This window comes from Eretmochelys imbricata, chromosome 15, assembly GCF_965152235.1.
Source record: "Eretmochelys imbricata isolate rEreImb1 chromosome 15, rEreImb1.hap1, whole genome shotgun sequence".
In the NCBI taxonomy this organism is placed as follows: Eukaryota; Metazoa; Chordata; order Testudines; family Cheloniidae; genus Eretmochelys; species Eretmochelys imbricata.
This window is the reverse complement of record NC_135586.1, coordinates 7,815,207-7,838,776: the sequence shown is the minus strand read 5'-3', so window position 1 is coordinate 7,838,776 and position 23,570 is coordinate 7,815,207. Positions and strand designations below refer to the sequence as shown.

The following is a 23,570-nucleotide window of genomic DNA, read 5'->3' as shown; positions in this document are numbered from 1 at the left end:
ATCTTTATATTGTGGGCCTGTCTCTTCCATGGAGAAACATTTATGTTTTGGGGGAATACATCTAATTTTGCTTTATGAATGTAATTGTATTGCAACAGTTAGTCATACTATTGTGTGTAATGTGACACTGTGACACAATTCACCATCAGAGAGGTAGTGTTGGCCCACAGAACAAACCAACAAAAGTGGCATAAAAGAGGAGGTGCAGGTACAGTGGTCACTAATAAAAGTTAACCTGTTTAATAACAGTAACCATATAGTTCCTGAGATGGCCACCGTTTTCTTCCTATATTAAGAAAAGGAGAACCACAGCTATATATATTAGAGGATTGGTCCAAAAGAAATCTGATGAGGTTCAACAAGGACAAGTGCAGAGTCCTGCACTTAGGACGGAAGAATCCCATGCACCGCTACAGACTAGGGACCGAATGGCTTGGCAGCAGTTCTGCAGAAAAGGACCTAGGGGTTACAGAGGATGAGAAGCTGGATCTGAGTCAACAGTGTGCCCTTGTTGCCAAGAAGGCCAATGGCATTTTGGGATGTATACGTAGGGGCATTGCCAGCAGATCGAGGGACGTGATCGTCCCCCTCTATTCGACACTGGTGAGGCCTCATCTGGAGTACTGTGTCCAGTTTTGGGCCCCACACTACAAGAAGGATGTGGAAAAATTGGAAAGAGTCCAGCGGAGGGCAACAAAAATGATTAGGGGACTGGAGCACATGAGTTACGAGGAGAGGCTGAGGGAACTGGTGATGTTTAGTCTACGGAAGAGAAGAATGAGGGGGGATTTGATAGCTGCTTTCAGCTACCTGAAAGGGGGTTCCAAAGAGGATGGCTCTAGACTGTTCTCAGTGGTAGCAGATGACAGAACAAGGAGTAATGGTCTCAAGTTGCAGTGGGGGAGATTTAGGTTGGAAATTAGGAAAAACTTTTTCACTAGGAGGGTGGTGAAACACTGGAATGCGTTACCTAGGGAGGTGGTGGAATCTCCTTCCTTAGAAGTTTTTAAGGTCAGGCTTGACAAAGCCCTGGCTGGGATGATTTAGTTGGGGATTGGTCCTGCTTTGAGCAGGGGGTTGGACTAGATGACCTCCTGAGGTCCCTTCCAACCCTGATATTCTATGATTCTATATGAGAGCTCAGCTTGAAATGCGAAGTTCAGGGTGTTTAGCCCCAAAGTTTCAGTAAGGCCATCTGAGAAATTCAGACCTGGGTTAAAAAACATGCTCAAGTTTCAGGAATGTTTGGGTATAGGGTTTTGCTCTGCATCCACCTTCAGTCTCATATGTATGCTCCATGTCCTCTATCATAGACAAGCTGGTGATCCTACCTGACCTCCACTTACGAGATTCTGGTTTCATTGAGGTTAAACATAAAAACTGTCCCACAGTCTTAGGGTATTTCTTTTAAACTCAAACAGTTCCTCTCCATAGTGCACTCCAGTAGGATGTATATACATAACTAGGCATTTTCCCTTCCTAAACTGCAGTATGAAGCCAAAAGGTTGGAGTGGAGCCAGAGGAGGAGTTTAGCAATGTAGAGGACATAGGTGGGCAAATCATCTCTCTCTTCTTCAGTTCAGTGGTATTTACAACGAAATTGACATAGGAAGCCAGTTTTCACTTTAAGAAAAGGAGTACTTGTGGCATCTCAGAGACTAACCAATTTATTTGAGCATAAGCTTTCGTGAGCTACAGCTCACTTCATCGGATGCATACTGTGGAAAGTATAGAAGATCTTTTTATACACACAAAGCATGAAAAAATGGGTGTTTACCACTACAAAAGATTTTCTCTCCCCCCACCCCACTCTCCTGCTGGTAATAGCTTATCTAAAGTGATCACTCTCCTTACAAAGTGTATGATAATCAAGGTGGGCCATTTCCAGCACAAATCAGGGTTTAACAAGAACGTCTGGGGGGGGGGGTAGGAAACAACAAGGGGAAATCACTTTGAGCCTCTAGTAGGTCAGTCAGCGTACCCCAAATTATTAACTGCAGTTCAGTATCTTGTACAGGGGACAAGAAGTAATTATATTTCACTGGGTTTTGGGTGGTCCTGGGCTGCTGGAAAATAGGATTTTTTTCTAGCTTGCTCTGAGATATAATCAGGTAAAATAAACTGTGGTTCAATATAGCATTGTTCATACTCAGAAATACTTACGGCACCCAACACTATGGGGCCCCAGTCCTGACTGAACCTTGTGGGCATTGTCGTCATACAAGTACAGCACTAGTATGCAAAGTGTCTGTAGTTGCTAAATGAAGAATGAATGCCAGGTCTAAATAAACCTGAATTTGATTGGTTTTATTTCATGTTGTTGGGGTGGGAAATAAGCCCTTTCAGTATTTCTAATCCTGGTTTTTATTGTTTATACGTAAATGTATAGATCGTGCCTTGCCAGTACATGCTGCAGACAATGAAGGATGAACAGGTTTTCTACATTCAGCACTTGAAGTCTTTGGCATTTTCCGTGTACTGCCAATGCAGGCGACCATTGCCCACACAGATCCACATTAAGTCTCTGACTGGCTTTGGGCCAGCTGCCAGCATTGAGATGACCCTCAAGAACCCTGAGGTTAGTACTCCTACCAGGACAGCAAGGAGTCTGATTCAGGAACTGATCTCATTTCTCAGAACCCAGGAAGAATGAGTATGGGAAATACTTTGAGTCGCTAGTCGCTTTCTTCTTTTCAAGGTATTGGAGATGATGATGTAGGGGAAAGGAAAGACAGGTGAATATGTGCATAGCCTAATGTGTCCATATATGAAATGGGTAGTTGTGCACATTCAGGTCTAATGTTCAGCTACCTATGGCAAAGGGTAAATGGAGAAATCCCCTCTGGATTCTGTCACTTCTCATGAAATGACTATAATGGTCTGTAGGCTGTTAAGTGATTCTGTCTTTCATCTGATCCTAACTTTGCAAAGATTCAAGCTCTGTTTTCTGCATTTCAGAAGTCTCAAGTGAAGAATAATCCTTCCTGTTTCCCAGGAATGTTCATCCTTTGGGAAATACCATGGGGCTTACCTTTATTTAGATTTAACTAAACAAATATAAAAAACACTTAGTAAGGACATCTGGAGCCCAGGATATTAATTAAAAATGCAGTTCCAAAATCATTATGAAACCAAAATATCAGCACGTTTGCTCACATACATACACCCAACAGGAATCAAAAACAGATTACCATCCAAATCAGAATCTCTACACTTCTCAAAATTCCCAAAAGAAATCTCGTCCTCAGTCCTCCTGTCCCCCCAGAAAAACAGAATGTCTCTTCAAACCAATGGACTCTGCAACATGCCTGTAGGTCAGCGATATTGGGTTAGTTTTGACCAAGGGGAACAGTGAATTCCAAAATCTAAGGACTCTCACAGAAAACACTCTGCCAGCAGCTCCCTGTCTTACTCTAATGGAGGCCCAGCACAAGAGCCTGTACCATTGTTTAGGTGTTGTATTTTGTAATAGTGCCATGACAGTATGGCATTATTTTATAATGCAACACCTGAGCTTCTCCAGTTTATGTGCAGACAGCACAGTGGTCCATGTGGTGCAGAACAGACAAGAACAGAGGGAGGAGGGGTGGGGGAGAGGAAAGGAGGCTGAACAAGAGTGGAAAGGATCACCACGAGAGAGGAAGGGATAATAGATCTGAATGGGCAAATAGGTAGAGAGGAGAAGGGAAAGAAACGGATGAGTATTGGTAAGGAAAGGGAAAGAAAGAGAGCAGCAGTGGGATGGTGCGCCAACCTGTATAAGAACCCAAAACATTACTTTTCATTCTTTCTCCTCAAACTGATTTATTTATGCTTTCTTTGCCACCTTTTTAATTTTTCAAAGAGACAAAAGAAGACAAAATTAACAGGACAAGAAAAGTAACATTTTCACATGTAATTGTTTGTATTTAGTATACCACAGATGGGCAGAAGACTGCACTCTCCATTGTACGTGCACTTCTCATCCATCCCCACCCAAAATGTATTCTCAGTTAACTAAAAAGTTAGACATGATAGCCTATCAGTTCCTAGATCATTTACTCTAGACCACCTATCCAGTAACCTCCTTTGCTTTATAATTCCTTTAGGGATACAACACAATGTTTGAGAAGGAGGTGGTTTAGTAAGGTGATGACTGATTACTGGGTATGCATTGTTTCAGGAGTGATTGAAAGTATTTACACAAAGAGGCAGAATTGTATTAATACTTTAATTACAAACTGGGTGCTGAATAATACTAGGGGGCGTCCTTCAAAATCTGGTAGTTTTTTTACCTGAGTTAGTGATTACCATAGAACTGATTAGCAGCAGGCCTGCTGTTCAGCTCTGACACTGAGACCTCCAAAATAGCTCTAGAAAAAGAAAAGCAATAGAAAAACAAAGGTTTGTACTTTGCAGGATTTCAGATACTTTGTATTCATATTATGATTGCCATTCCTGTCCCTTGCTACATGAGGTTATATCAGCACTGTCTACATAGAAGCCCCTATTTTAAAAGGTTTATAACTTGTGACTCTGTCTCTCCATTACTCATGAGTTATCAACTCATCACTAACACATACAGATATTTCTTAGATCAAATTGTCAGTAGCCTGTATATATTTAGCATGTTTAGCAATTAAAACACAAGGCTGAGTGTCAGAAAATCGGGGTTTAAATTTCTACCTCTGCCACTGACTTGCTACGTGGCTTTGGGCAAGTCACAGCCTCTGTGCCTTAGTTTCCTTATCTGTAAAAGGAAAATAAAAGTTCAGCATCTTTATAAATACATTTTAGTGCCCATGACTTTTTTAAAAAAATTTACTCCTGAGGGCATTCTGCATCAAAACATTAAAATTCTGCACACGATATTTTAAAATTCTGCAAATTTTATTTGTCAAATAAATATGGAGGCTCCAGCATGGAATTGGGGAGCACAGGCCACTAGCTGCACAGAGGTGGGAGATCACTGTGTAGCTCTCACCCTCCCCCCGGGACATGGACTCAGTGATGAGGTTGCATCCAACCCTGACACAGTGCAAGGACCGGCCTGCCCTCAGAAACACCCCAGGTGTGGGAGGCAGGCTCAGCAAGGCAGGATCCAAATGTGGAAGGGCTTAATGTGGGAGGATCCAGGTGTGGGGGATCTGGATGCACGGGGGCTTGGGAGGTTCTGGGTGCAATGGTAACGGGACTCTGCAAGGGGGTCCAGGTGAAGGTGGTTGGGGCTCAGCGGGGGGAGGGGTGTGGGGGAGTGGGGCTCAGTGGGGTGGTGATCCAGGTGCAGCTGGTTGGGGCTCGGTGGGGTGGGAATCTGGGTGTGGGTGGCTTGTTGGGGTGGTCTAAGAGCAGGGAAGTGGGGCTCATCATGGGGCATTCTGCGTGCAGAGGAGTGAGGCTTGGCAGGAGGGTCTGGGTATGAGGGGGTCTGGATGCATGGGGTTGGGCGGATGTGGGAGCAGCTCCCTGTACAGAGATCCCTCCCCCTGCAGATGAGGAGAAATGGGTGCAGGAAGTGGGGGAGGGCAGTTTGCAGAGCTTCTTGCAGCCAGGGGAGAAATCTGGAGGTGTGTCTGACCCGGACCCAGATGCCATGCAGGGGAAGAGGAAGTTCCATCCTCCCCAGCCCAGCCTGGACTAGCAGCTGAGCTCAGCACAGGGTAGGAACCACCAGCCGGGTCTTCGCCAGTCCCGCCTCCGGCCCCAGAGTCATTTACCTCTCTGCCGGCAGTCCTGGGCACCCGAAACGTACTGCTGAGGAGGGTTGCATGATCGATCTTGTGGCTTCCTTTTGCTTCCCCATCAGAAAGTTATTTTTCTGCGGGGAAGCAAAGAAATATGCAGGGGACATAAATTCTGTACATGTGCAGTGGTGCAGAATTCCTCCAGGAGTAAAAAATTTCTAAGTGCATGAGACTGTCTGAATTAGGTGACATTTATTAATGGTGATGAATTCCTTTATGTTAATCTCTTTCCAGGATATATTAGTTTTGAGTGTGAATTCCTTGGCTTCTACCTGTTTGTTTCATAACTTTCATATTTCTTCATGTATATATCACTGTTCCATGTTATGCATTTCTTATACAAGCACTGCTTTAGATAACTCTGTACTAATGATGACGATGCTGACTTTAATTACAGCGCCCCAGTCCAATTCAGCTCTACTCTCCTCCTTTCATACTGGCACCCATCAAAGACAAACAAACAGAGCTTGGGGAGACATTTGGAGAGGCCAGTCAGAAATACAATGTACTCTTTGTTGGATATTGTTTGTCTCATGATCAGCGCTGGCTCCTGGCATCCTGCACTGACCTCCATGGCGAGCTGTTGGAAACCTGCATTGTAAATATTGATTTGCCAAACAGGTAGAAACCTTTAGTTTTATGTTAAGTTTGGGTCGACATTTCTCTGTGTTCACTTTATCTGGCCGTTTGCACATCCCTTTCTAGTTCCCTGTTACTGGGGTGATAACATTTCTTTGTATTGATGGTTTGTGTCATAGCTTACCAAGTATGGAGTAAGAAAGTGGTTGCTTTATAAATGCCAACTGAGTGCATCTCCAAGTACAGCTGGTACAGTGCTCAGCACAGTGGTGCTTATTTTGTGACTGGGGCCTTTGGGCACTACTGCAATGCCTATAATGGAGGGAAAGACTCCTTTTCTACTTTTTGGTATTTGAATGTAAATGAGACACTCAGCTCTTACAGTTCTAGGGGCAGTATAAGAGTTCAGTTAGATAGGAAAAAGTGAAATAGTGAAATGGAATAGAAATCTGAAATTCTTGCTTCATTTCTCTTATCTCCAGATCAAGGAGGAGCAAAGTGTCTGCACGTAAAATTGGTCTTCAAAAGCTGTGGGAATGGTGTGTTGGGATTGTACAGATGACATCGCTGCCCTGGAGAGTTGTAATTGGGCGACTTGGAAGACTGGGCCACGGGGAGTTAAAAGGTAAGGACAGCTAAGGATGCCATGTGCTGAGGAGTAGAGCTACACGTAGGGTGACCAGATGTCCCGATTTTATAGGGACAGGCCCGATTTTTGGGTCTTTTTCTTACATAGGCTCCTATTACCCCCTGACCCAATTTGTCACACTTGCTCTCTGGTCACCCTAGCTACATGCTAGTTTCGTGGTCAGGTAGGATGGTTTAATATATTGATCATGATGCTGCAAACCAGACACTACAACCGGGAGTTATAATTCGACCTCTGATACTAAGTCATTATGTGACCTGGACAAGTCATCTTATCTCTGTCTCTTTCCCTGTCTGTACAGTGAGGATAACTATATTCACTTGCTCACCTGCTGCCCACAGGTGTGTGGATTAGCTAGTTACTATTTGCACAGTACTTCGAAAATGTACATTGCTATATGGTAAATATTGTTATTGCTTTTGCGAATGCTTACACAACACGTACATGTTAGTAGCTAAGGAAGAACCCCAAAAAGGAACAAGAGGTTGGTTCGGTTTGTTTTTTAAAGTGTTACAATCAGCTATATCCAGTTTTACACAGTCTCAGTTTAGTACTGAGTACTCAGGTATTCGCTGTAGTGCACAAGGCAGTTGATGTAATTTAGTGCAGTTTGGCCTGATGGGCCCTATTAGTGTTGAGCAATAACAAAAGCATAAGGATAGTAACCATAGGGAGACTAGTAAGCCAAAAGTGAAGTACAGCCTGGCATTATTGGGTGGTTTAATACAGTAGCATACTATGTATAATTTTAACCCTGGAAATGTGAAGCCCTGTCCTGGTCACAGTCTAGCATAAGCTTAGGGTAACTGAGGAGCTGGCCCATATGGATCCTGTCAGGGTATAGTGTTCACAGGAAAGTAGCAGATACATGGTTAAGATCTGATTTTAAAACTTCAAATGGAAGCAACTCTACTGAATACAGTGACGATACTGAGCAATGTGTCAAAATTACATCAATTGCAAAGTAACTAAAAATGAACTGGTCACTAGGGTTTACTTAATATTAGGGTGTACCTTGTGGCCTGCAAGGAATGTCCAACAATTGGCATCCCCATTAGGGGATTGTGGACATTGACAGGGCACTATGGAGAATTTTACTTAGGCTACACTGAAAGAAAAAACAGTGTGCAGAGAAATTCATTTTCCAAAGCTGATCCAAATTCAAAAACAAGATAAAATATTGAACAGGGTAAAAAAATCAGTAATTGAATAACCTGGTATGGTATACGTTGAGGTAAGGTTGTAGGTCACCTCATTATAAAGACTGTAGAACTGATTTACAATAACATTTAGTAGACAGTGATTTATACGTTATTCTTCCTTAAAATCAGATGAATATGTGAGCTAACAGAAGTTACTTTTGGTAGCCTATGCATTCTAATCACTTGGATGAATACTTTCTTTGGCAGACCACTGAATGACTATGCTGTAAAATTCCTTTTTCTGTCCCATACAGTAAAGCTGCAACCAGCCTGTGCTTGCACTGAAATAAGTTTCTACTTGCATGTCTGCAGTACTCAGTGATTACCAGAAACAGTATTACAAACAAGATTTTGAGTTTAGCAATATGGTGGCACTCTGGTGCTGCCATGTAGTTGACCTCAGTTCAGTTTCTTGAGGTGGTATGAGACGTCTCATCGTGGCTGGAGTTATGCAGTTAGTACATAAATTGGAAGAGGAGTGCCTTGCTTCACTCAGGGAATGATCCCTCCTAATTTAAAGATCAGCACGTACAGGCCCTGAAAGGAGTTCCGCCTGTCTTCAGCCAGAAGGATGGTGGCTCTTATGCAGGTCTGGGTGAATGATTCCACACTGAAAAATGGAGCAAATCTTAGGGCTGGGATTGGGATATAGGTAAGACATTTAGTGCGTTTTGTTGTTTGAATTGGAGCATGAAAGGTAATGTAGGCTGGAGGATAAAGATCTTATTTAAAACAGTGTGCATTCTCACATTAATCACCTAAGGTGTTGTAGTGACTTATTCAAAGCAATCCCAGATTCATGGGTTTGGGGCTAATTAAAATAAATCAGCTAAGCAGCGTGTATCATTTTTCTATACCAGCACTCAGGCTAGCCTTAGGGAGCTGCTGCTTCAGTCAGTGTAGGAAAAGAAGCAGAAATCACACTACCTTCAATTCAGCTAGTACACACAAAGGAGGAGCTTAAATTGGCTTTAGGAAGAAGCAGTTATCTATCCCTTGGTTGGGGAATGAGGTGCCAACCACAGGGCTGTCAGTTAAAGTGGAGAGGGTGAAAGGGAACAGAGATTGAGAACTTAATTTAAAATCAGCAGATCCTTTCCCCTGTCTCTATTGTGAGTCTGTCTGCTTAGTTGGGGTTCCTGGTAGCTGTTTTCAGAAGATTGACCTCAATGTCTTAAACTGCTTTTGTTCTATCAGAGGAGATCCTCTGCCACGGTTTTACAGTGCATCTGAGTGCTCCTTTGAAGAAATACTCACCTTCACAGCTCTTTCTTTCTTTTTAATTATAGCGCTATGGCATTTTCTGGTTTCGTGCGTGGGGATTCATGTTGACCGAGCACTCAGATTTCAAGCACTCCAGTTTGCAGCATGTTAGTCAGATGAAAACAATTGTATTTCTACTTCTTCTGTAAAAAAAGAAACAGTTCAACTGAGAGATGATCTCATGTAAAGAATGCTCACACTGGAGTGACATTAAAGTAATAGGATGAGGCAGGCAGTGCATTTCTGAGGGATTATTACATGCTCTGGGTGCATTATTAAGTAAGAGGCTAAAGGCCAAGTCCAATTTCAGTAATCCCTCAGTTATGTACTGCCTAGAGTGTCTTATTGCTAAAAATTAAGAGGAAAAATAGTGTCTGTTTGTTTGAATGATTCACATTAGAAGGCAGTTCAGAACGTGTCATTTGGATCCAGAGCTCTGATCCCATTTGCAATTATAAATCAGGTTCCTTTTAGAAGGACATTTCTTCTGAACATTACCATCTTTCACAACATTCAAATGTTAGGGCAAACCACATTGCGTGTCAGTAACAGAATGTGTGTGGCGAAGGACCTGTGAAATAGGAGGAAAGTCTCATGCTTACTGAGCAGCTGATCTTCAGCGCTACATAAGGGTAATAGCTGAGATTTAGATTACAATTAAGGGAAGAGGATTTTTGAATCCCACACTAACACTTAAGGAATACCATGATCTGTTACTGCCACCACCACTCAGATACAGTGGATCTTCTTAAGATAACGTATTTGACTTGAATGGTTGTGTAAGAAATGATTAACAGAACCAATGCAAAACTAATATTGCCAGAACTGTTACTGGAAGACATTCTGAGTGAAGCAACACCTCCTGAACCAGAAAACAGTATTTGCCGTCTAACAAACAGAACGTACTTTACAGTAACTGTTTCATTCCTTGTTCGTATCTCCTGGGCTGCTTTTCATTACCAATAGAAGGAAAGCTATTCCAGTGGTTAAAGCAGAAGAAACAGTAGAACGTGGCTTTATCCCAACTTTAACACGGAATCGTTTTAAGTGACTTGCTAAAGTTCACAGTCTCTCTGTGCCTATCTCCATCTGTAAGATAGGGATTGTATTTCTCTATCTCAAAGGGATGTTTTGAGGCTTAATTTATTAATGTTTGAGATGCCATAGAAGCACAAAGTGTTGTTAATATTTATTTTCAGCCAACACCACCATATTACAGAAGGTAGAAATAACATTACTGAGATATTTCCAGAGTTTTGTTACATTCTCTTGAAACTAACTGCATTTCAGACTGGAGTATCCTCCTTGGGGAATGTTCCCTGCAGACAATCAGCAAACAGCTGAAGGAAGTGTGCCGCATGTGTGGGATCTCAACAGCAGACTCTCCTTCTATCCTCAGTGCCTGCTTGGTTGCCATGGAGCCCCAGGGGTCCTTTGTAGTGATGCCAGGTAACTACAGAAATACATGTTACTAAAACTTTTCCTTGGCCTAAAGTCCACATTGGACATTCTTCAAAGTGGGTGGTTTCTGGTCACAACAGTGAGACCTCACTAGGATAGATGAATGAAAGAAGAGCAAGAAAAGTTATAATTTGGGACAGCCCAGTGGACTATAGTAGTACTTGGAATTGCAGTGCTGGGGGAGTTTACTTCCAGGAGATTTCTTTATGCCCTGTCAAGATGATGGGGTCTCCTGGTATCTTTATTTGGAAAGTCATGCCCTGGAGGAAGACTGGTTTCATATATTCAGCTTGAATAAATATATCACTATTGTATGGGCCCTGATGCAGAGGGGTCTGCAAAAATTCTTGCTGTGGGAACTCTTCTGTGTGAAGGATCAAAAAGTGTGTTTGTGTGTGTCTTTGTGGGGAGGATGGGATGGTGGAGGGGGAGATTGGAATTGTGACTCACATTGAAAGTGAGGCTAAAACCACGGCCCCCGTAATATCCATTTGTTCTTGAAGAGGCCCTGTTATGTACAGAAATCCACAAGGGAGAACCAAATTAAAGTTAGGTTCATGAGGCTCCTCAGTAGGAAGTGGAAGTTACTGTGACAACAAGAGATGCTGTTGAGTATATCATGGAACAATTTTCTGGCTTTAAGATTACCTGGATTGTCTAATTTTAAAAATATGTTTCCTCCTCCACCTCCTCTGTTTCTCATTTGTTGTATTTGTTTGAATTGTAGGTATTTGTTGTTTCTTTTTGTTGGCTTTTTTGTGCTTGAATTTATACTCCCGCTTCATCTCAGGGAGTGCTACATTTTATGTAGCTTTTTGTGAATTTGGGGAATTATTTTTTTTCATTTACAATCACTGTTCAGTTCTTAGGTTAGGTCAGACTTTGATTAGCATTATGGATTGTAAATAAGGCTTTCAGTTTTCAACGAACGAAAATTCACAGGTATTTTTGGCTATAAATGTCTTGCTTTAAAATCTGGTGGGTTTTTTTTTTTTTTTTTTTTGGTTGTTGGGTTTTTTTAGACAGATTTTTAAACCTTTCCCTTCTCTTCTGTCAGTTTTATGCTACTTTTAAGTGTGGGATGGACTAAGGAGCAGCATGAGATGACAGAAGGAAAGATAGAGGGAACTGCAGTATGAGATCAGGTGGCTAGAGGTTCCATTTATACATATAGTGTTGTTACCTTAAAGTCATCAGGCTTTACCAGTAAAAAGGTTTTTAGAGTTAAAGCAAGAAACCTCAGAAAACATTTTTATTAGCATGCCATTCCAGATTACGTGTCTAGTAATTTTATTGGACTAAACACAAACATACAACATGCAAGACTGAGGATTCATGATTCTGCCTTTGTTTCTGTCCTGAAAGATGCTGTCACTATGGGATCCGTGTTTGGCCGCAGTACTGCACTGAATCTGCAGTCATCTCAACTGAATACCCCTCAGGATGCCTCTTGTACGCACATCCTGGTATTTCCAACCTCTGCAACCATCCAGGTAGCTCCAGCAAATTATCCCAATGAGGATGGATTTAGCCCCAACAATGGTAAGTTAACTCTGGAGATAGTGTGGTGGGTAAAGTATCCCTGTCTGCACTGTGCCTTACAGATGATACTGCTCTAGATTAGGCCTGTGCCAGAGAGCACCAAAACTCTGAAGGGTCTGATTCTCCCCTCGCAGATTCCAAGTAGGCTTTGTTAAGGTTCCATTTTTATCATTAGAAGTCGGTAAACATCAATTTAATGGTAAAAAGAAATATTTCCATCAATAATAATTGAAATGTAGAAATAGGCAAAATCAGAAAAATGCTGCTTAAGAACTTATTATTGTTTTATTTAAGGATATTTATTTTGTATATGTTGACATGTGATGTTGATAATTTGTGTTTTAATGGTTAGAAGGCTTTAATTTTTGAATGTCAACCAATATTCCCTTTAAGCTGTGCAGCCGTATAGCAGTCTGTTATCGACAGTGCATCTCTAGTGGCTGGGAGTACAACTAGTAAAAAATAGAATGAATAGAAACTGGACTTTCTGAAATGGCATTTAGTTCAGAAAGCTCATGGTGATGCAGTAAAAATTCTTCACAACTGGAAACATGGCTTTAGAATTAAGCATTTAATGCATGGAGTCTACTGAAAGCGGACAGAAAAGGGGAAACGTCAGTGAGCAAATTGAGATGAAGTAAAAATACTGATTGATAATGTACTTCTTGCTATATAAATAAATTTATCCATATTGTCCATGCAGCACATTCACAACCATGCAGTGAAATAGGTTAATCTTCCTACCAGCTGGAGGAGCAAGAACTATGCATTTGAATTTCTACAATCTATTAATGTAGGAGACCAAAATGAGATCTTGGCTGCTGTATGCAATTCACAATTTCATACGCTGGTAATTGACAAGAGCATCAACATTGCAGTGAACAAAATGTCAATCCTCTACATCAAGCTTTGAGCTCAGAATGATGTCAGGCACAAGACTGTGTGTGCTGGTATTGTCCAGTTAGCTGTATGAGGTGCTCGGCATATTAAAGATGCCATAAAACAATTCTACACAGATCACAATCTGGATACACAGTGAATGTTCACTTCAGATGGTGTCTCCATCATGCTAGGTAATCATGACTGTGCAGCTGCACTACTTAGAAAATGTGTGCTACGCTGACTAGAACAACACGGTGTTGCCATAGAAAGGACCTAGCCTTGTACGATGCCTGGAAAAGTATGACAGTGATGAAAGAAGTGGAAACGCTACTATGAACTGTATATACAATATTTAGCAGATAAAAAATGTAAGTGAGGAGTGGGCCAGTGTATCAGAAGTGGATGTGTTATCTTTCAGGCCTTTGGCCGCCAATGGAGCAAGCAGCAGTCCCTTCCTTATCTGCATCATTAGCATAAGTAGTAGCTGATTTTGTTTTTTTTATTCTCCTTCATAGTGTTTCCTTTTTACATAAGTCACCAAGAGGGTGCCAGATCTTGCTCCGTAGGTATGGAAGCACTCAAACTTTGGAATTGATGCATCCATCACAATGTGCTTATCTCAGGTGTCTATCTACCAGGGATACAGAACGTGACAGCCGACAATCTCAGCAGAAATTTTTCTCACAGGCACGAATGAGAACTGAACTTAGACCTGCTCCAAGATACATTCACCCTTTGGGGAACTCTGACTACAGATCTCTTTGGTACTTACCGGAACAAAAAATGTCCTTGTTACTGCTACAGGGCCGGTCTGGGGAAACATTCATTGGGAGACACCCTTATCCTTCCATGGGATGGGGACCTCTTGTATACCTTTTCCCGTTTCCTCTTCTACCGAAGGTCCTGTTGAAAATTGAACAAGACAAAGCAAGAGTTATTCTGATAGCCTCTCCTGGCCAAGACAAGTCTGGTTCCCTTACCTGATATCCGCTCCAACCTGGGATCTTAACCTAGTTCTCATGGCTTTGACTAGATCTCCATTTGAGACCATGGTAACTTGCTCTTTCTTACACCTGTCCATGAAGAAAGCATTTCTAACAGCCATCACTTCAGCTAGTCGCATAGGAGAACTAGCAACCTTCATGGCACACCCACCATGCTCGGTCTTTTTTAAAAACAAAGTAACTCTGAGGCCGTATCCCACGTTTCTCCCTAAAGTTGCCTCCACTTTCCATATAAGTCAACAGATCCATCTTCCTGTTTTTTCCCCAAACCCAGATCGTGACATCAGTGAGGCAATTCTGCGTATGCAAGAAGTAGAAGAGCACTATCATTCTACTTGGACAGGACTAAGGACTTCAGGAAGTCCCCTGACCTCTTCCTTTTGCTCGAGCAAAGATTCAAACGCTGGGCAATATTGGCTCAAACACTATCCAAATGGGTCTCTGCTGCATTAATCACTTATCAAGGGCACAACCTGCTGCCTTCATCCAGAATCCGTACACACTCCATGAGGTCAATTTCTACCTCAGTCACATTCCTTAAAAATGACCCTGTCTTGCAAATCTGCAGAGCAGTGACTTGGGCTCTGCCCACACTTTCGCAGAACATTATGTGATCACTGGAAATTCAGCCTCTGATGCCATCTTCGACTCCACAGTACTCTCTGTAGTAACAGACTCCACTCCGAAGTCCCAGCCTCCAGTGGTGGGTACTGCTCAGCAGTCACCTACAGTGGAGCACCCATAGGGATACCCACTCGAAGAAGAACAGGAAGTTACTCACCGTCAAGAGGTGTCCCTATGGGTGCTCCACAGCCTGCCCTCCTCCACTCCATAGGGTTCTGCGGTAGAGAAGGAACTGTGGGGAAGGTTTGCCTGTGCAGTGCTAGATAGCCTCAAGGCAGACCACGAGGGAGGGAGAGCACATGTGCAGGCTCAAGGGACGCTACTACCAAAAATCTCTGATTAGAGGCGCAGGGGCACAGATACACTTACTATGGAGCATCCATAGGGACACAACTCGAAGAACCATTGTTACTGCACAAGGTGAGTAACTTCCTCTTATTGGACCAACTTCTGTTGATGAGTCAGACAAGCTTTTGAGCTTACACAGAGATCTTCTTCAGGTCAGGACCAATAAAAGATATTGTCTAATCTGTCTTCCCCATAATTTCCTACAAGTGAAAATTTAAATTGACCCATAAGTTTTCACAACTATGAACATTTGTTGATAAATCAATTTGAAACATTTTTCAGTTTTTATCTATTGAAATATAATTTAAAAAATGAATTCTTCCAAGCCTTTTTACAAGTAATTGTCATTGACTTTTAATGGCAGTAACTCATTGCGGTGGGAGAACAGTGTACCAGGGAGTCTGACTAGCCTTTTTAGGTATCCTGACCAACAACCACATCCTCTGCTGGCTTGTTTGGAAGCAAATGAACAGCGTAAACAGCACGCTTCATAAATTAGTCTGAATGTAGACAGTCCTGTTGCTCAGCACCAGTAGAACGTTCTGTACATGGGGAAGAAAAAAGAATCCAGATAGCTTTGTATCAGTAGCATGTTCTTTCCTGTTGTGACTAGTCACATATAGGTACATATGTTAGTTGCATGTGTCTATTGAATTGATCAGGCCATTCTTTTAATTGGAAGATCCCGTTATTTAAGCAACAGTCATGTATATAAAGTTGCATGGAATGATCTTGTTTCAAAAAATACAATCTTGTATAGGTTAGGCTAGGCTGTTGGTCTAGCAGGTGTATTCTTTTATACGATTAACTGTATAAGCTTAATTAGTAGGATTGCTGTTATTTAATACTTTTATCAGATATGGTTTTTCTAGTTTATTATTTTGCAAAGGATCTTTAAAAATGGCTTTAAAACCATTTAAAGTGGTAGTTACAAAAAATATAAAATAAAATGCTTCAAGAGGGAAGTTGCAATAAGAAGTAGGAAAAAAATCTATTTTTAATGAAAGAGGCTTTGATCTGCTCCTCGTGGAATTTCAGTGGGCCTCACAAGGGGGAAGCTATTCTTAATACATACGCAGCTGCCTTTCAAGGCCCTAGAATCCTGACTGAATGCAGTGTGTACAAATATTTAACCTGCATTAACCTGGACTTTAGTGCTTCAGATGCTAATTAGAATCATGTACAAGGACTGGCGTTTTCCAAAATGGTGTTAAATTTAATTTTCTTAACTCTGTTCTGTGTTTAATAATTAAACTGCCTTCTACGCTATTAGTCATCTCATTTGTGTTTTGGAGGCTAAACAGAGCATGGCATTACTTCTGTTTTGTGCAGCAGGGTTGTAGGAAGGAAGTTAATAAACTAGGTTAATTCAGTGCTTTAGCCATCCATTGCCCTCTTCAGAATATGAGGGGAAACAACCAGCCTGTGTAGGTTTAAACACACTTAGCAACCCAGCTTGAAATTACTGTAAGTAGTTCAAGACAAAAAGTCTCCCCTTTGCAATTAAATCCCTTACATTCAGATCAAATGGAATCAGTCTATTCAGCCACCACAAGTTTAGAAATGGAGTTTAGCAAGTTATGTCCCTGCTATTAATTGTATACTATTAAGCAAACTTAAGCTACCTAGAAATGTGTACTATTACACTGTGTTTTAAAACAAAACTGGCTGTTCTTCTAATTAATCTTTATTTTGGCTTCCTCTGTTCTCCCTGACCTGCCACCCCCCCACCCCCGAAAACAGAGGATTTTAGTGGAAGTTTTAAGCATGTAGTAATGATAGTCATTGTGTTTGTCAATGTCTCTGCTTCCTGCAAAATCTGGATAAGAAAAATATCATGAAAATATATTGCCACATTGAAAGTAACATTTTGCTTTGTGTTTTAAACTGGTAACTTTCCATCATCTGAACAAGCCTTGGCCTCATAACTTGTGTTTCAAATGACTGAGCAATGAGAATGTACTTTTTGTACAGAGTTAACTTGTTTTCTCTCCATTATCTTTTTAGTCACTTCCCACATATTAACATAAACAAACTGAATTAAAATAAGTCAATCCTGTTTTGAGACCTGTAAGCAAAACTAATGTTTCAGTCTCTCTAAGACCTTTAAGTATTATTAGCACTTCGCTTTAAAGGTAAAAAGAGCAGAAGAACACACAAACTCAATTGAATTTAGCAAACAACCAGCAATTATTATTTAAAACGAGACAGATTGCCATTTGTCATAGGATTTTAAGCAAAAGCAATTTAGAACCCATAATCCACAGAAGTTTCTACAGAGCAAGCAAACCTGGCCTGGCAGAGCTCCACCCAAGTATGTGCTCCAGAGAATACCCTTAATGTGGCTCATCAGTCAGCCACTTTTCCCGTCCTTATGGATGACCTGTCTTGACAATGCCAGGTCCAGGCTGACAAGGTGGTTCCAAGAATTAGGAGTAACAGTAACAGTAGTAGTAGTAACAGTTTTCCAAAGAAGTTAATGTTCTACTTCGGTCCACACACATGCTCTTAGCCATCCTCATGCCTTGTACAGAGAGCAATGTGGACGAACTGCCGTCAACTGCCTCAGTCTGAGGCAGAGTGTACTGCGCTCCCCACTTCTAGATTGCTCTAGGAATAGCTTCTTGGTTTGTTTAGTTTTAGGTGTAGCTCTACTTTTAGTTCAATCTCGATTTAGAATTTTTCTTTTTATCTATGGGGTTTATTTCCTCAGACAACCCTCCCATGCCCCATTTTTGAAGGGGTCCTCTTCTCAGTAGTTATTTACCCAAGGTAAACCTGTTTCCCTAGGATTCAAACATTGCCAGGAATCTGTCCTGGTCAGTGATGGTCTTTCTTGTATTTGTTGTTTGGGAGACATGCATATCCCAACTAAGTGCAACATCTGTTGGATGTTCAAGAGTAGATCCAGGATAAACTGGAAGAATAAGTTTAGGCATGCATGCCTGTAGAGAGGTACATTGCATTGACCAAACCAGTGATGTCTGTCACTTGCTTAAAAGCAGTGCCACATCATAAAGGCCAAAAATGCCTAGATCTCTTTGGTCACAAGAGCTACTCATTCACAATGTTACAGTTTAGGACCACTAATTATCAAGCTCTGATTACTCAATATAAACACACAAACTATAGCAAATGCAATTTGTTTATTGAACATCTCCCTCTAGAAAATAGGGAACAGTTTCAGATGATCATCACAGAGGTTCAGCTCTTAGCAGTGACCTTGATGGAGAGGACACAGCAGCCTGATCTATTTCTACAGCAGTTGTCATGCATCATGCATCTTGGTGGCAAACATCAAGATTCCCAAGGGAAATCTAGAACACTGTAGAAGGCCTTCTTTTTGATTGACTTAAGCTCTTGAGTGAGTTCACTGTTGAATCCTTGCACATTCTCAAGGAGTTGAAGGCCACACATCTCTTGGGCTCTACACATCTATGAACAACAGAAAATTTAGCAGGTCACAGACAGATCAAAGATTCTACCCAGTCAGTTCCCTAGTCTTCTGAACCATCTATGAAGAGGCCTGGGTTTCAGAAAAGAAAACATTTGTTGTATCTTCCAGTACTATCAAATCTTCCTTGTCATCTAAATGTCAATGTTGATGTTTTGGTTGATGGTCAAGAACAGCCCCCAACTCAGAATCTAGAACTGCACTATTCTTTCTACCTTCTCCCAACTGTTGCAGACTCTCTTCCCTGGTTTCGGCCTTCATGGGAGCAGATTACATCTGGCAGATGAGTTTTGGGGGTTGTAGCATCAGGTTATTCATCTACTTTATTTCCATTCCCCCCACCCCGACCCCTTCTTATCCTGTTTCAGAAACCCATCTCACAAACACTTATTGAGACAAAAAGAAAAGGAGTACTTGTGGCACCTTAGAGACTAACCAATTTATTTGGCACCTTAGAGACTAACCAATTTATTTGAGCATAAGCTTTCGTGAGCTACAGCTCACTTCATCGGATGCATACTGTGGAAACTGTATGCATCCGATGAAGTGAGCTGTAGCTCACGAAAGCTTATGCTCAAATAAATTGGTTAGTCTCTAAGGTGCCACAAGTACTCCTTTTCTTTTTGCGAATACAGACTAACACGGCTGTTACTCTGAAACTTATTGAGACACAAATCCTCTCCCTCCTCTACAGAGCCATAGAACTGGTTTCTGCCAACAGAGAGGTAAGGGGTTTCATTCCAAGTACTTTCTGGTTCCCAAAAAGAACAGGAGATGGAGACTGCTCTTAGATCTCAGGGTGCTGAATATTTTCATCAAAGTGCAAAAGTTCAGGATGGTAACTTTCGCAACTATAATTCCATCATTTAGATTCAACATTCAGAATGCCTGTTTTCACCTTGTGGTACATCCATCTCACAAAAGATTCCTCTGTTTCATGGTCAGCCAGAATCACTTCCAGTATCGGGTGCTCCCATTTGGTTAATTCATCCACGAGGGTCTTTTAGAAGATCCTGGCAGTGGAGGCTGCTCACCTATGTTAGTGTGGAATAATGGTGTTTCCTTACCTCAACAGTTGGCTCCTTATGGGCTAATCATACAATGAAGTCTCTGCAGTAAGGAAATCTATGACCCTATTCAACAGGTTAGGACTCCAACTCAATGTGGAAAAGTCCTCTTTGACAGCAGTTCAGTATAAACCGTTTATACGGGCATCTCTGGATGTCGTAACATCCAGGGCTTACCTACTGTCGGATTTACAGTACTGACAAATCTGACTTCCAGTGTTCAACAAAGCCCACAAACAATGGTCAAATGTTGTTTTCAACATGTAGGTCCTATGGCAGCTTGCATTTTTGCCACACTACACACCAGGTTGCACCTACACTTAGCTTCCAAAGCTAAGAATCGTCTACAGTCCAAACAAACTGAGTCTTGACAAATTGGTGTCCTTTCCTTATCGAGTTCTGCACTCACTCAGTTGGTGGGAGAACCCATCCAAGGTCTGTGCAGGAGTTTCCTTTATTGAACTTCCCACTACAGTCCCTATAACCTCAGATGCATCCCTCAAGCGATAGGTAGCTCATCTCCATACAGACTGTCTCAGGCAAAAGGTCTGCCCAGGAGACCCCTCTCTACCTCAGTCTCCTGGAGCTCATGGTGGTCAGGTGTGCCTGCATTCACTTCCTTCCAATAATCAAGGGTCTATCCATCAAGATCATAGCAGCCAACATAGATAGATATACTACAAAAATCACCAAGGAGGTGGGAGATCTCTTTCTCTTTGTGCTGGAACAATAAAGCTATGGACCTAGTGCATAGCCAATCACGTTTTCATTTCAGCCTCTTAGCTTCTAGGCAATAAAAACACCATGGCTGATTATTTGAGCAGGCACTTCTCCCAAGATTATGAGTGGGCATCAGACAGCCTGATCCTCAAACATATTTTCCTAACGTCTAGAGTCATTATCACCACCATAAACAGAAAGTGCAAGAAACTTTGCTTTAAAGGATGCATAAGCCATCAATCCATGAGGCAAGCCTTCCTCCTTTATGCCTGTCACCTGTTACCATTGATATTCAAGGTACTAAACAAGATCAAGAAAAACAGAGCAAAGGTTATACCAACTTGGCCAAGACAAGTTTGGTTTCCTTCGCTGATTCACCTCACTTCTGACCCAGCCTTACAGCTTCCAGTTATTTCCCACTTGCTAACTCAAGAGTTGAGTTGGTCCAGTTCTTCACCCCGATTTGAACATTCTATGGCTCAGGGCTTGGTTCCTTGATGGTTCTCTAGGGTAGAAGTCTCTTGTTTGAGAGAGGTGCAATAAGTTTTATTAAACAGCAGAAAAGACTCAACTAGGAAGACTTACCAGCAAAAATGGAAGAGATTTCATCATTAGTGTATCCAGTGACCGTTGTCACCTGTCCATTCTTCCCTCTCAGCTGTTCTGGATTACCTGTTGGACTTGAAGAAGTCAAGACTTCCCCTGAATTCTGTTCAAGTTCATTTAGAGGCTATTAGTGCCTTCCATTCCCATGTGGAGGGATTTTCAAAGGGTTGATTAACTGTTTCCCAGATACCAGAGAGCTCACTGTGGTGTGGGATTTAAATTTGGTCCTCCAGTTGTTTGATGAAACTTTCCTTTGCCACCAATATTCCAGTGCATTAATGATAGATCCCCCTTTCAGTTTTCTACAAGGAGAAAATATCCCTTCTGTCACATCACAAGTTTTTACCTCAGGTATCCTCAGACTGCCATGCCAACCAGCTCATTCAATATGCAGTTTTCTTCTCTAAGCCACATAAGACCAAGGAGGAAGCTGTCCTCCATATATTATGTGTTAGAAGGGTATTAGCCTTATGTCTGGATAGAACCCAACCATTCAGAAAGTCTCTGACTGTTTCTTTTGCAGATAGGGCTGAGGGATCCATGATTTTCACCCAAAGAATTTCAAAGTGAGTTTTGGATTGCATCCTCTCTTGTTTTGAGGCTGTTAATGTTCAGTCCCTCCTAAAATAATAGCCATTTCTACCAGATGTCAGTGTACTTCCATGACACGGTTAAAAATATACCAGTTGCGGAAATTTGCGGAGCTGCCACTTGGGCTTCCGTTCACAGTTTCTCCAAACGCGATACTTTAGTGCACACATCTAGGGCAGATGTTGCCTTTGGTATTACAGTTCTGTTATCAGCCTTAAATCTGGTTCCGAAGCTTCCACCTCCTGCAGGGTGTACTGGTAAGGAGTCACCTGAAGTGGAGTGGCCATATGGATATAAAGAAGGAGGGGTTAACTACCTTGTATAGGAACTGGAGTTCATTTAAGGTGTTTGTCACTGTGGGTGCTCCACTACCCACCTTCCTTTCCCTCTGCATTGGAATCTTGTCTCGCGGGACTTTGTGGTACAGACGGAACTGAGGGTAGTTTTACCATGCTGCCCTATGTACACTTGGTATGGAGGACAAGGGTGTCTAGAGCACAGGTGCAGATCAAGCGGGTACTGCTACCAAAAATCTTTGATCAAAGGCATGTGGAGGGCATACACACCTGAAATGGAGCACCCATCAGGACAAACATCTCAAAGAACTCTAGTTACTGTACAAGTAACCTCTTCTTTTTCCTCTACCTGTCCCTTGTACCAGGAAGTCGTAAGTGCCGAGATAACTATATGATGCCACTTATCAGAGCTATAACAGTAATTGGGCATAATAAAGTTATCTAAACTTGGATTTAAACTGGCTGTTCTTTTAAAATATTTTTATTAGCTAATAAGTCTGGAGCCCAAAAATAACTACTATTCAGGTGTCTTTATTTAAAAAATAAATTAAGCAAAATAATAAAATGGATTGACAGTCCAGGGAAGTGAACTTTCTTTAGCAACAGAACAGATGGAACATGATCAGCTGGAGTTCAAGTTTTCTCATCTTACTAATGTGACTTAATTCTGTTTTGGAGGGACTTCTCTAGGAGAAAGAGAAAATTGTCTCAGTGTCCATTCAGTCCTAAGACTGACAGGAAAAGCTGCAACTCGTGGTGGTTGTGTGATGTGGATGTCAGTCCACTAAGAACTGGACTGAGGCCATCACTTAAATTTCATTTAAGCCATTGAACCAACATAATATAACAACTTTTGGTCACAACCTAATCAAATCATTGATTTGCAGATGAAAGGCTGTATATACCAATGCAAACCTCTAGAGCTGGTTGAAACTTTTTGATTAAAAAAGGGATACATTTTTCATAAAAATGTTGACCTATTTTTTCGAACCAATTCTAAAATCCTCTAAGCTTGGCATTTGTCAGCTTTCATTGCTTGGACCACATCTTAAGAGTATGTTTCATGGACCAGCTCCCCTCCTTTTTATGATTATATGGGTCATCTCATTCCATTTGCTGTCTAGCCACTGTTCTTATGTATCTACAGCAAATGCATAAATGGCAAAGTATTATGGAAGTATTTAGGTATTTTAACTGTCTGTTGCACTAAGTCATGCTTTTTGGAGGTGTGTGCAGGGGGTTGGGAGGCATAATGAACAAGAATATAAGAATGGTCATACTGGGTCAGACCAAAGGTCCATCCAGCCCAGTATGCTGTCTGCCGACAGTGACCAATGCCAGGTGCCCCAGAGGGAGTGAACCTAACAGGTTGACTGTGCGCTGCGTGAAGAAGAGCTTCCTTTTATTTGTTTTAAACCTGCTACCCATTAATTTCATTTGGTGGCCCCTAGTTCTTATATTATGGGAACAAGTAAATAACTTTTCCTTATTCCCTTTCTCCACACCACTCATGATTGTGTAGACCTCTATCATATCCCCCCTTAGTCTCCTCTTTTCCA

At 41.7% G+C, this 23,570-nt stretch overlaps 1 protein-coding gene across 1 annotated transcript in view; it reads left to right on the top strand.

Annotated features, from left to right (window-relative positions):
- The window catches only part of MED13L (mediator complex subunit 13L), a 445,177-nt gene that overhangs the window by 406,605 nt on the left and 15,002 nt on the right, over positions 1-23,570 (top strand). The window contains exons 23-27 of the mRNA XM_077834666.1: positions 2,390-2,578; positions 6,121-6,344; positions 6,785-6,927; positions 10,707-10,865; positions 12,243-12,419. Of these exons, the coding sequence (XP_077690792.1) occupies positions 2,390-2,578; positions 6,121-6,344; positions 6,785-6,927; positions 10,707-10,865; positions 12,243-12,419 (892 nt within the window). The remainder of the gene's footprint in view (positions 1-2,389; positions 2,579-6,120; positions 6,345-6,784; positions 6,928-10,706; positions 10,866-12,242; positions 12,420-23,570) is intronic.